The sequence below is a fragment of the Chamaea fasciata genome, unplaced genomic scaffold (genome assembly GCF_029207755.1).
Source record: "Chamaea fasciata isolate MVZ Bird 193981 ecotype frontalis unplaced genomic scaffold, bChaFas1.0.hap1 SCAF_20, whole genome shotgun sequence".
NCBI classification, from domain to species: Eukaryota; Metazoa; Chordata; class Aves; order Passeriformes; family Sylviidae; genus Chamaea; species Chamaea fasciata.
In genome coordinates, this window is record NW_027094105.1 from 5,747,101 (window position 1) to 5,759,268 (window position 12,168).

The 12,168-nt window shown below is 51.3% G+C and overlaps 1 protein-coding gene across 2 annotated transcripts; it reads right to left on the reverse strand.

Annotated features, from left to right (window-relative positions):
• Positions 1-57: 57 nt before the first annotated feature.
• On the reverse strand, positions 58-10,556 carry KYAT1 (kynurenine aminotransferase 1). 2 transcript variants are annotated; one of them, XM_066200964.1, is made up of 14 exons: positions 10,447-10,556; positions 8,759-8,880; positions 6,157-6,215; positions 5,050-5,200; positions 4,611-4,760; positions 4,205-4,291; positions 3,971-4,099; positions 3,534-3,654; positions 2,821-2,897; positions 2,502-2,591; positions 1,971-2,157; positions 1,697-1,773; positions 1,462-1,548; positions 58-1,067 (listed from the first exon to the last, which is right to left on the reverse strand). In XM_066200964.1, exons 2-14 carry the CDS (start codon positions 8,840-8,842, stop codon positions 999-1,001), a joined length of 1,368 nt encoding a protein of 455 aa, XP_066057061.1. In that variant the 5' UTR covers positions 8,843-8,880; positions 10,447-10,556; the 3' UTR covers positions 58-998. The 2 variants fall into 2 exon arrangements, with proteins under 2 accessions (XP_066057061.1, XP_066057062.1); XM_066200965.1 differs by lacking the exons at positions 8,759-8,880; positions 10,447-10,556 and adding an exon at positions 7,351-7,400.
• Between the last annotated feature and the right edge of the window lie 1,612 nt (positions 10,557-12,168).

A 12,168-nucleotide genomic window follows, 5' to 3' on the forward strand; every position in this document is an offset into this window, starting at 1 on the left:
TCTCAAGGAGAGCTCCATCAGTCCTGCGGTCATTACAGAGACATTTACTCTTCCATGACTGCAGTAATTAGACTTTAATAATTTAACTGCTACAAACACTCATCGCAGTCTGTTGCACATAACGCCAGTGTGGTTGATGATGATGTTTTACACTCTTATCCAGGCTGAAATCAACACTGATGCAAGAATTACCTCTCCAGAATTGCTCATGTTACCCCACCAGCTCACTGGGTGGGAGGTTGTGGTGGCCACCAGCAGTAGGAGCGGCCAAGGCCACAGCCAAGCCAACATCCTCCCCTGCTACTGCCTACACTTGTCAAAGGCCAGCGGGTTTTGCTCTGCAGCCTGGACGATGCTGCCAAGCCCTGAGAAAGTGCCAGGAGTAATTTGGAAGGTTTGACAATAGCCAGGCTACTGGTGAAAGCCTGCTTCATGGGTGGAAACCAATTGTGTGGCCATCTTCCCGAGAGATGCACAGAAAAAAATAGTGGGAAAATAGTTTATGATGGGAAATGTCGTTTCACAGGGTTTATAATCATCAGGATCATAGGAGTCACCCTACTGATGGCTGGTGATACTGTCTAGTCCTGTGGGAACATGAGGGACGGTGGAAATTCTGCCCTGAGTGGGGATGTGGAGCAAGACAAGCCACACTAACCCTCCAGCACGGCCTAAAAGGTAGGTCCTGAAACACCTTTTCAGAATTTGGTGGTGAGACAGACCCCAGGAGCCATCCTTACCTTGTGTTGCTGGATGCATCCCAGAACTGATTAGCAAAGTTTTTACATTTAAGAAATGTCAAATACTGTCAGTGCACGCAAAGTCTCATTTCTTGAAATCATTTCACAGTGACTGAAAATGTCCCCCAGGCCCAACATTTGTCTGACAGAAAATGTTGAAAGCACTGAAGTAAGAACACATCAAGGTTTGTAGACAAGTGAAGAAGAGCAGTCGGGGCAGATGAGGACCAAGGAGAGTCTGGTTCTCTCTCAGTGCATTCAGGAGCTGGTTTTCTCCTGTTTCCATTTTTGCAATATGTCATTTGCTGCCTTCAGTGTAGCTTCCTCCTAAAAAATACCACAGGTTTGCTCAGTGGCTCCCAGCCAAATCCTATTCCCCCTCGCGGCAGTCATTGTTGATGCAAAAATCCTGTTCTCATTCTGGAGCATTGCAGGCTCAGTGTGAGACAGGCACAGCCACTGAGCAGCTGAAGGGGCACCTAGAGTCCCTCCCTTGGCCAAGAAATGTAGAATGCTGATGGGAAAAGTTTAGGACAGCCCTGGCACATCTGCTGCCCCCAGCTCAGCTCGTGTGTCTGCAGGAGTGGTTGCTCCAGCTGGGACGCCATGGTGGGGCTCCAATGCCCAAGGCATCCTGCATTTCTTCTTGTCATTTCTCTCATTAAATTAGCCCTGATTATTACTCCAATCTTGCCTTGCTTAGTGCTGCCACGTGTCTCACCTTTGCAAAGCAGAACCGGATGAAGTTGGTGTAGTCGTTCTTGTGGGCCTCGCTGTAGAAAGCAGAGAGCGGGATGGCAGCGAGCCCCTGGGAAGAGGAAGCACATGGAGCTGAGGTTCCTGCCCTGCAGCCTGCCGTGCCCCAGTGTGGGTGAACTCCAGGCCCCCAGCCATGAGCTTGGGTGGGCACAAACCCACCCGGGGCAAGGGCAGCAGAAAGGGCCAGACCCATTTACCTTGTTCTTGACCATCCACTTTGCAAATCTGTGGTCATAGGGCTCATCTGAGTTGGGGACATCAGGGACATCAGATTCTGCAGGAGAAGCACAGCAGGACAGAGGCTGGGGCAGCTGCCAGGAGCCTCAGCCGAGCCCCAAGCCCACATCCTCGCAGCTTGGATGGGGAGCATGCAGTCCATCCCTGCTTTGATGATGGTTAATGCAGGTTCCTGTCCCTGCCAGTAATACCCCCCACACCCAGCCCATCTGAGCAGGACTGCAGGTGACTCACTGAACTGGGAGATGTCTGCCACCAGGAAATAGGTGCCCTCAGGGATGATGGGTTTCATCCCCACAGCATCCAGGCTCTGAACCAGCCAGTCTCTCTTTCGCTGCAGCTCCTTGGGCAGCTGGACAAAGTAGCTCTCTGGTTTTCCATAGAGCATGAGCTCCCTCTGGAAACCCTGAGACACGGCCTCCTGTAAGGAGAGAGGAGCCAGTGCCCGGTGGGAAGATGGTCAGGGCTTTCTTGGGAACAGAAGTTCCTGCAATTCACAGGTGATGAGGGAGCTCTCTGCCTCCAGCCCCTCTGAACTGCCCCTTAGATCTGTCAGTGCAAGATAAGGAATATAACCCAGGCAGGCTGGACTCTCCGCTTTCTCCCAGACATGGGGCAACTGTAGGGAGAGAGGAAGGAGCCTCTCCAGGGCACCACAAATCCCTTGTGTGTGCCTTTCAGGACAGCTGTGGGCAAAAAGACCATCTCTTACCCCTGCTCTGAGGGCTTGGGAATTGCAGGGCCAGGTGCAGGGAGCTGCCTTACCTGGGCAATTGTGGCACAGTGGTACACTGAGTTCTGGTGCACAGTACGGAGGTGCTTCAGCAGCCTGTCAGGTCCCACAACCCAGCCCACCTGCAGCCAGGAGAGGAGGACGATGGTGAGTCTCTGGGTACCTGCTCAGGCTCCTCTTTCTTTGTCTGTGCTGGTTTCATTGTATTTTCTAGACAGAACTTCCATGCAGCACCTCTGGTACTTTCAGACCCTGAGGCTCAAAGCTGAGCATGGCTGCAGTGTTCCCGGAGCTGTGCTATGGCAAAGGGACAGGGAGGGGACACAATGAGGTGCCACATGGGATATTCACCTTCCATCCAGTGGCACTGAAGGTCTTCCCAGCACTCCCGATGATCACCGTGCGGTCCCACATCCCTTCCAAGCTGGCTGGCAATGAAAGGAGAGAAACCACAATGGCAGAGCTCAGCATGCTCCTTTCTGGGCTGCATTAATGGCATGTGGGAGCTCTATGTCCACCATAATCCATGGTGATCTTTTGTGTTCACAGCATCTCTTTCACCTGGGTGAGCCTCAAAGCACATCCCAAGCAGGCAGCCAGGTTTCTCAAGAGCATCACCTTTTAATTAAGCATTTTCACAGGCATGTACCCAGCCTCAGGGGCTCTTGGAGATGCCAAGCACCATCACCCTGCATCAAGGTGATGGCATGTTATTCCAGCTGGAAGAACAGGCTGAAATCGCATTGAAATGGATTTCCTGAAACTGGAGACACTCAGAAAACTGTGGCTTCACAAAACATGGGGAAAAAAATCCATTTCACTGGACCCAAGGGGCTTTTTGTTCTTAGATCTCCCCTCTGACTGGCTCTGAAGTCAGAGCTTCTGTTTAGGACCTGGGTTGGAGGCTGAGATTGAAGTGCAGCAAAATACCTCCAGTGGATATTTTTATCATGCCTAGTACAGCTGCACAGGCAGGCAGCTCCTGGGATTTCCAGTGGGATTTCCTGGGATTTTCCAGTGCAATCCCCATTCCCTGCCCTGAGCAGCCCAGCCCAGCCCCGTACCGATGCGGATGTGCTGCTTCCCGTCGTAGACCAGCCACTCGTACACCTCGTCGCTGATGCACAGCACGTCGTGCTTCACACACAGCTCTGCAATCAGCCCCAGCTCCCCGCGGCTGAACACCTGCAGCAGGCACGGCAGAGATGCAGCAGGAGCATTTCTGAGCCCCTGCCTGCCTCTGCTTGTCCCTGAAGGTTGTGTGTATCCTTCCAGAACCATCTCCCATGCCAGGCGGGGCAGGAGCTGGCTGTAGTGGTCTGACAGGGCAAAAGCATTGCTGGCACAAAAGGCTTAAAACCACCAGGAGACTGAGCACAGCATGGGGAGCCCCCACAACACCCACTTCCCTTGTGTGCAAGGCAGGTTGTCACTGCTGCACTGCAAATGTGGCTGCAGCACCCCAGCGGCTTCCAGGGCCCAGCACGGCTAGCAGTGTTACCTTGCCCAGAGGGTTGTTGGGCGAGTTCAGGACGATGGCTTTTGTCCGTTCACTGAATTTAGAAGCCAGTTCAGCTGGGTCCAGCTGCCAGTCTGCACTAGACATCAATTTTCCATCCTTTGGAGGATTCTAGAGAGAACACGGGACTCTTGGTCTGCTTTGCTACCTCTGCACTTTGTTTACCACTCACCTCTTTGCTGACTGCAGTGACTCTTCCCTTCTCCACCCACTCACCGGTCTCAGAGGGACAAACACAGGTGTCCCACCAGCCATTTTCACCATTGGCTCATAGCAGTCAAAGAAGGGTTCAATGATTATCACCTGGAAGAAAGGGACACGTCAGCATCCTCCTGGTCCTGTTCTTCCCTGAGGAGTGCAGACAGCAATGCAAGGGACAGGACATTTTAATCCCTTAATTACTGTCATGGAGAACCTGCATTGCCTTTGGGGAGTGTCAGGAAGGACACCACCACTCAGGACAAAAAGGGTTATTTTGCTTTATGCAGAAATGAGGCAGTGCCCTGCAGCAGATAATTTCTTCCTTTGGAAGCTCAAGTACTGCAGAATGGGGGTAAAACCAGTTTTGCTTTGGAAAAGGACAAAGAAAACCAGCCTGCAACAAGCCCTAATCTTGGGTTACCTCATCACCTTCATCCACTAGAGCCTGGAAGCAGCAGAATAGGGCCTGGTATGCCCCCACAGTCACCATCACATTGGTCATAGGATCCAGGTCTCGTCCAAGCAGCTTCTCAAAAAACTGGGCTAGGACCTTCACCAGAGGCGGGTGGCCCTGTGGGGTGAGAGGAGGGTGGGAATTGGGTTGCAGAAGACTCCTAAACCAAGGATGAACCCTTGGAAGGGGACTGGGAAGCCAAGAGCCCTGTGAGATCTTCCAGCCTGGCTGCTTCAAACATCCCAGTAAAGCAGGGAGTTACTGGGAACAGTGAGCATGGGGTGAGGCTGGATGTGTGTTTTGCCCCATGTTTTTTCCTGCTTATTGCTGCCTGATGAGCTCTGAAGCAGCCAGGGCTGATGGGGAGTGAGGGGGTAGTGCTGGGGAGGGAGATCTGTCCACGCACGAAGGCACGGGTGTACTGGTGCAGCATGTGGTTCCCCCCTCCGAGGGCTCTCGAGAATGCCTCTGTCAGAAAGTCTGGTGCAGGGAAGTCGGGGAAGCCCTGGCCCAGGTTCACCTTGGAGTAGGTAGCAGCCAGTTTTACAAACTCCACCCTGGAGAGAAAGGAAACAAAAGCACTTTCAGAGGGTCTGAGCAGTGTGCCGGCACCAGGTCTGCTCGCAGCATCCCTTTGGAAGGGAGTGGGGTTGGTGTCCCTCCTGCAGAGCCATCCTGCTGCTCACAGGCAGGCAGGACCAAGCACAGGTCATTTCAGACCTGTTGTAACTAAACCAAGCATGATGAACTATTGCACCGGGAGGGGGGGGGTGGTTTTAATTTATTCTCCCAGGAAACAACTCCTGTGGTCAATGTGTGGTCACAGCTGAAAGCCCGTGGCGCTTCTGATCACACTGGACTGAGCAGGAGGGGACTTGGAGGTTTTCAAGCTCATACCAGCTCTGCAAAATTTAGCAACTAGACACTGCTAAGGTCCCTGCAGAGGGCAAGGTGGGCTGAACTCGCTGCTCACCTCAAACCAAACAAGAGCCAGCTCACTGGCAGTTTGTAGCTTGAACCAAGGCACAGCAGGGCCTTGGGGAAAGATCCTTTAAGTATCTTCTTCCAGCATGCAACTTTCCCAATGCCATATTGTACCTGGCAGGATGGAAATGGCATTTGCAGCAGCCCTTCCCCTGCCTCTCTGCTTGTGGTGCCCCAGGGTGAGCTTGGAGCAGGTGCCAGGCTGCAGCCAGTGTGCAGCCAACACTTGGCTCAGATTTGGGTGCCACTGGGATCATTTGGGTGGATGGGTCACAGGGAGGGTGATGCTTCTGCCTGCCCAGAGGTGCAAAACACCTGATACATCATAAAGTGAGAGCTGCAGGTACACAACTGACTCACAGTAAAGTCTTCTGGGACAAACTTGCTCTGATGTGCTTCCTGAACACATGCAAAGCAGTTGAGGGAAACTTCTGCTCTGTGCTGTGTGGCTACTGTGGTTTCAATCTTGTTTTAGGATGCCTAAACCCACATCTACCACCTGGGTAAACCAGATATTCTTCTAACTCACCAGATATTTTTATCTATTCCCTCCAGCCTCCGAGCTTGCACTGGCCTTGACATTTTTGCCTGCAAAGAGTGGGAAAGAAAGTGAGTTTGAAGCTTTTAACTGAGGCCACAAAGGGGCTGTGGCCTCCCCAGGGAAGTTTTTCCCAACAGGTGTGCCCTTTAGTATTGCTTCATGAGTTGCTCCTGCCTGACCTTGGAGCAGTAATACTGTTGCAGTGGTTTCTGCTTTCGCTTACAAGTTTCAACAAGAATTGGGAAAACAGATGACTTGGAGAAGCTTTTGTACACTCACTGGGGAGGTGGCAATGTCTTAAACATAATAACCTGTTGAGATTAGTCATGGGTCAAGCTCAGTCAGGCCGTAACAGCCAGGCCAAGGACCCCAGACCTCAGGATTTTACCTTCCATAACCTCTCTATCTTCACTGGAAGGACCTCCTTACTCTACAAGCCATCAAATACCCCCTTTCCCCGGAAGAACAAACAATTTTATTCCAAACTATTTATCTGCTGCTCTATGAAGTAGCTGAAGTAGATACTCTTCTGTCCTGATGAAGTGCTTGCTGAGGGGACTTGCTCTAGATCCTATAAAATGTGCAGAGTTTCTATTTAAAGTTCATGTCAAACCCAAGCAGTAACTAGGTACAGGCAAGAGAGAGCACAGCACAGAGGTCAGTGTGATGTACAGAGAAGCTGAGGCACCATGCCGTGACTGGTTTGTAATTTCCATGTACATCATGGCTCAGGGGAGTGGAAAGAAAGACAGCAGGAAACAGTGAAAGCAAAATCCTCCTTCCAGTTGGATAAGCACAGTGGGAGAAAGTTAGATGTGCTTTATGCGGAATTCATCACAAGGATGATGAATAGCGGCAGAGACAGAATTTAATAACTCAGCAGTGCAGGGAAAAGGTACCCAGAGAGGGAAGGGGCTGGAAACTGGAGACAAATGATGCTCAGTGCACCAGAAAGAGCCAGCGTGGGGGCATGAGGAGGGCAGCCCTGAAGCAATGAGTCAAGAGAACCATTGTCACCACAGCAAATGAAATGCATTTGAACTGGAACAAGGAAGGCATGTGAAAGCAGCTGATGTGAGATGCAGAGCTGGGATGTGCAGGGGTCTGTGCTCTGCCATGCCAGGATGGTGTGGGGGATACTGGGTCAGCTCCTCCCAACACTCAGCTGGCAGCAGGACTTACCTGCTCCCCTCTGCTGTTCCTACAGCACTGCACCAGAATTTGGGTTGTGCCCCAAGGATATTTTGTGCTGAGGTCCTTAAATTTTAATACAGCTTCAGCCCTTACCGGAGATCTATGCAAACACCCTGCCGAGGAGCCCTGTGTTTCAGAGGGCACCAGGTGGACTCTGCTCCACCCTGGTGCCAGGCAGACAGCCAATGACAAGCAGAAGTCACTGGTTCCAGGGCTCCTCTCCTCTCCTCTCCTCTCCTCTCCTCTCCTCTCCTCTCCTCTCCTCTCCTCTCCTCTCCTCTCCTCTCCTCTCCTCTCCTCTCCTCTCCTCTCCTCTCCTCTCCTCTCCTCTCCTCTCCTCTCCTCTCCTCTCCTCTCCTCTCCTCTCCTCTCCTCTCCTCTCCTCTCCTCTCCTCTCCTCTCCTCTCCTCTCCTCTCCTCTCCTCTCCTCTCCTCTCCTCTCCTCTCCTCTCCTCTCCTCTCCTCTCCTCTCCTCTCCTCTCCTCTCCTCTCCTCTCCTCTCCCCTCCCCTCCCCTCCCCTCCCCTCCCCTCCCCTCCCCTCCCCTCCCCTCCCCTCCCCTCCCCTCCCCTCCCCTCCCCTCCCCTCCCCTCCCCTCCCTCATGGCTGTTACAGTCACAAGACCCCATGCCTGAGCTGATTTGGGTGGGAGCAGAAGGTTTTATGGCTTGGGAAGTAAAAGACAGCTGGAGGTAAAATATTAACAGCTCCAGTGCTGTTCTCGCAAGGTGGGGCTGCTGCAGGCCACAGGTCAGAGAATTTAACAGATGACCAAGTGTGATGGGCACCAGTGGGAAGAAGGTGCCTTAAGCGTTGAAATTCCCAGTTCTGAGGAAAGGCCTTGTCTGCTTCAGGAACACAAATAACAAATACTTTTTTTTCTGATGTCCCCTCCATCCCATCCTATCCCCAGCCTGTGTGTGATGCTGCCATGGAGAGCAACACAGGCCCAGGACCATGCAGCCCTCAAATCTGTTTCAGCCTGTTCTGGTCCCCAGAGAGGAGGTGCACCTTGCCTGGCAGCCCCACAGGAGAGCTGAGTGCCAATGCAGAAGCCTTGGCATCCATGATCTTCCACCACTGACTCTCTGCTGGGTGTAACTGCCTTGCTCTGCATGTTGGATCTCTGAGTGGGATGCTGATATTTTCCAAGTACTTTGCAAGCCAAGAGGCTCTAGTAGAGACCATCAGATGAAGCAACTCCACAAACAAGGAGCCTTCTCCTCTATGAAGGATATCCCCTTACTTAGGAGGATCCTTTAAACACACTCCCTGGAAATAAGCAGGTACAGAGGAAGTTGCACCAGAGTGGCATTTCCTGACGTGCTCTGTCTGCTCTTGCTGCCAGGGTGAGCTGCCCTGAGCAGCCAGGAGCAGTCCCACTGGGCATTCCATACCTCTCTGGAGCACGAGCTACGTCCAGCACCGCTGTTCCTCTCCAGCAAGAAGTGACGCAGGGACGGTCCTGCTCTCCTGAGCATGCCACGACTCCTGCTGTCTCACTCTTACGGGCACAGACCTGCGATTCCCCGGAGGCAAAGGAGAGGGCTGAGACAATGGCTCCACAGGGTTAAAGAAAACAAGAAAACGTGTTCCTGGGGTGGGGCAGGCCCAGACACAAAGCAGAGGTTGTTCTGCCACAGAGAGGAAAAGGCAAAATGAGCTGCTTTGTATCATCACTGCAATGTCCAACAGCGTTGGGGCTGTACTTTGTGCCCATGACACACAGAATAGGGATCACAAGGGCAAACATGACTTCTGCCTCTTCTCTCCCAGTCCAGGCTTCCCCCACTTTCATCTGCACAGATGGGAGTGGGATGGAGACCAGCGAGAGGGCATCCTCCGGGAATTTGGAACTCAGCAACAGCTCCCCCCACCCAGTGTCACTGAGCCCAGGTAACTCTTGCCTCTGCCCTTCCTCCCTTGCAGCACCTTCACCTTCCTGGCCCATACAGAGACTCTGGCCTCTCAGCTGCTGCAGTTCTGGTTTAGTCACAAGTTTTATTCCAATTAACTAATTTAGTCCAATTAATTAAAGGATGTCACTTTCTATCTCTAAAGCGATTTTGGTGATTATCTTTCCTTCAAGGCCCCAACAAATTAATTTCTGTGTCTAAAATGCAGCCTGTTCCTTCACCTCGGGTTCTTTCAACGATTCTACAGCATTACTTAAACATGCAGTATTTTAACTAAAATAAGTGAATGTTTTGTTAGGTACTTGAGATAAAAGCAATGAGGATGGAGGATGCATGCACCTTTATCATGACCAGCCATTAATTAATTTATCCATCTGCCAAAAAATTAATTAAAGTAGGTTTGAAGCTGACCAACTCACAGGTAAGTTCTCAATACTCCTAAGGGCACTTTCCATTCTTACATGCAGGATTCAAGTCCCCAGTGTCTGCATATTTTTGCTATTTCTAAAGAAACTGCAAAGCAGCTGCCAGCTGAAACCAGTGGGGTTTCACATCTGTAGGCCAAGTGGGAAAAAATACCACAATTTATGGGAAAATGGGAAGCCTGAGCATCATATTGCTCGTGACTATGAAATCTCCACCTTGTGCTTGCATGACACTGAGATGTGGGGGTACACTGCTTTGGGCTGCAAAGCAAAGGAGTCCTGGAAAGAGGAGACCAACCCTGCAGGGGACAAAACCAAAATGTGGGAGTAAAAAAGGCTCTACCAGATTGCAGCAAACTACAGAGCTGTGTGAGAGCTGTGCACAGGGCTAGGGGCAGCAGCAGGGAGCAGCCGAGCGGGACACGGCTCACTCGGGAAGGGTGCACTGGACTGGGCAGAGGATTTTGGAGGTGACAGCCAGAAGGTCACCTCGGGGACTGGCCACTCACCACCTCCAGCCCGCGGGTCGCAGCCTTCTCCTCCATCCCGGTGCTGCTCAATCCCCCCCTTGGCAGCTCGGGGGTGCAGCCGGGAGGCTTTGGGGGCACGGCTGTCCCTGCATGTGCCCCAGGAGGAGCGCAGGACCAGGGCGGCTGCAGGGCGAGAGCAGCAGCAGCGCCAGCAGGAGCTGACACTGGGGACAAAGCGGCTGCCAGAGGGACAGCGGGGACAAAACCAACTTACATCGAGCTGCGCCGCGCTGCTTTACGCTGCAAAGCCTGGCACAGCCGAGCAGGCTGCCCGGGCACACATCCCGCCTTCTCCGGTGCCCGAAAGGCTTCATCTGCGGCGGGGACTTCCTGGGAGGAGTCGCAGAGGCCGCAGGAAGGCAGGACTGGAGCTCCAGCCCTGGCGGGGAAAAGCGCACCGGGAAAAGGCTCTGTGCGCTCGGAGGGGTTTGACTGCATGGAGAAATATCCCAGCTTGTTGTTCAGATGGAAGCTCACGGTGGCATAACCATAGCGGCATATTCTTTTGTGATTTGGTTGTGCTATAAATGGCAATATAATATAGGCTTTCGCATTTATGCCTCAGCTTCTGCATGTTGTTATTGGTCACAAGTATTTTGATATGGTACAATTTATAATTCCTTTTAGCTGCTTGTTACTAATATAATCTATCCGGTTATTTATGCACCATATAGCCTATATAAATGGTAGTGCAATAAATAAATACTATATCATAGGCCTTAGTGAAATATGAAAATAGAGACTGTGCAATATTTAAATGCTTTGATGTAACTAACTCAAAAAATGGTGTAAAACAATTCTGTTGTTTCTCACATCTGTGAACTGGCCTGTCCAAGTGATAAGGTAACAGTGACAAAAAACAAAGCACTAGAGAAGAATTTATTAAACCCTCTTATCAGGGAGCGTAAAACAACAGGATGGAACCACAAGAAGAAATAAAATATATTTACCTAATCTACAGGATGTCATGCAGATAAATCAGAGGTTAAAACCGAACAAGAGTCCTTGGAACATCAAAACCTCACAAGAATATTTAAATAATAGATCAGCTCATTAATATGTATGTACCCCCAGTAATGTAACAGTATATAGAGAACATTGTTTTAAGGTAAAGGTGTGTTCTTTGGCTGAATGCCAAAAACACACTAGTGCTGGATATTGTCCCTTTAATCCCTTATTATTAAAAAAATTCTCAAGAGTGAACTTTTTGTTTTTCACTGTTGTAAATACTTCAGCGTGCCAATGGCAGGGAATTTCCCTTTGAGTGAAGCCTTCGGTCATTTTGCAAAATGAATCAAGTCAAAATCTCCTCCAAAATTTCATCCCGCAGGCTTAATATTATTAGAGAAGGGAAGGGACAAGTGTAAGGTCCTCCTGCCATGACACAACCTAGAGCAGATCCCGCAGCATTGCCCGACCCCTGGGCTGCGGGTGGCCGGGCAGCGATTTCAGTGCGGGTGTGCCGGAGCTGAACTCTCCATCGGAGTTTGAGAGCTGAGAGTTGCTGCAGAGAGGTGTTGAGGGAAAACTGCCCTCTCCTCCCTCTGCCTTTGACAAGGCTGGACCTGCACCAATGAGTCAGGCTGTGTAAGACTCCTGGATAACATCTGTCTCCCTTTCACAGCAGGAAAAAGTGAGCCATGGGGAAAGGAAGCGGCTGCATCCGCTGTGCCAAAGGTTCCCAATCCCGACCTGACATCCCACAGGCATCCCTGAGGTGATTCAGCAGGAGGGAATGTCTGCAGGGAGAGGAATACTCTATTTTCTCAATTTCTCTTTAACTCAAACACTGAAAGGAACAAATGGAAGGAAAACTTGGTTCTGTAAGAATGTTCACGTCGCATCCAGAGTCACTGGATGGCTCAGTGGCATTTTTTCCTGTGCTTTCTTTGCCCTGTCCTACACCAGCTTTGTGCCTTCCCTGGTTGTTGTTTGC

Coding starts and splice junctions, on each gene's coding strand:
- KYAT1 (XM_066200964.1), bottom strand. CDS start 8,842: ATGCTCAGGAGAGCAGGACCGTCCCTGCGTCACTTCTTGCTGGAGAGG. Junction 5,201..6,156: donor GGAATAGATAAAAATATCTG/GTGAGTTAGAAG, acceptor CTTTCTCTCCAG/GGTGGAGTTTGTAAAACTGG. Junction 2,592..2,820: donor TCAGTGCCACTGGATGGAAG/GTGAATATCCCA, acceptor TCCTGGCTGCAG/GTGGGCTGGGTTGTGGGACC.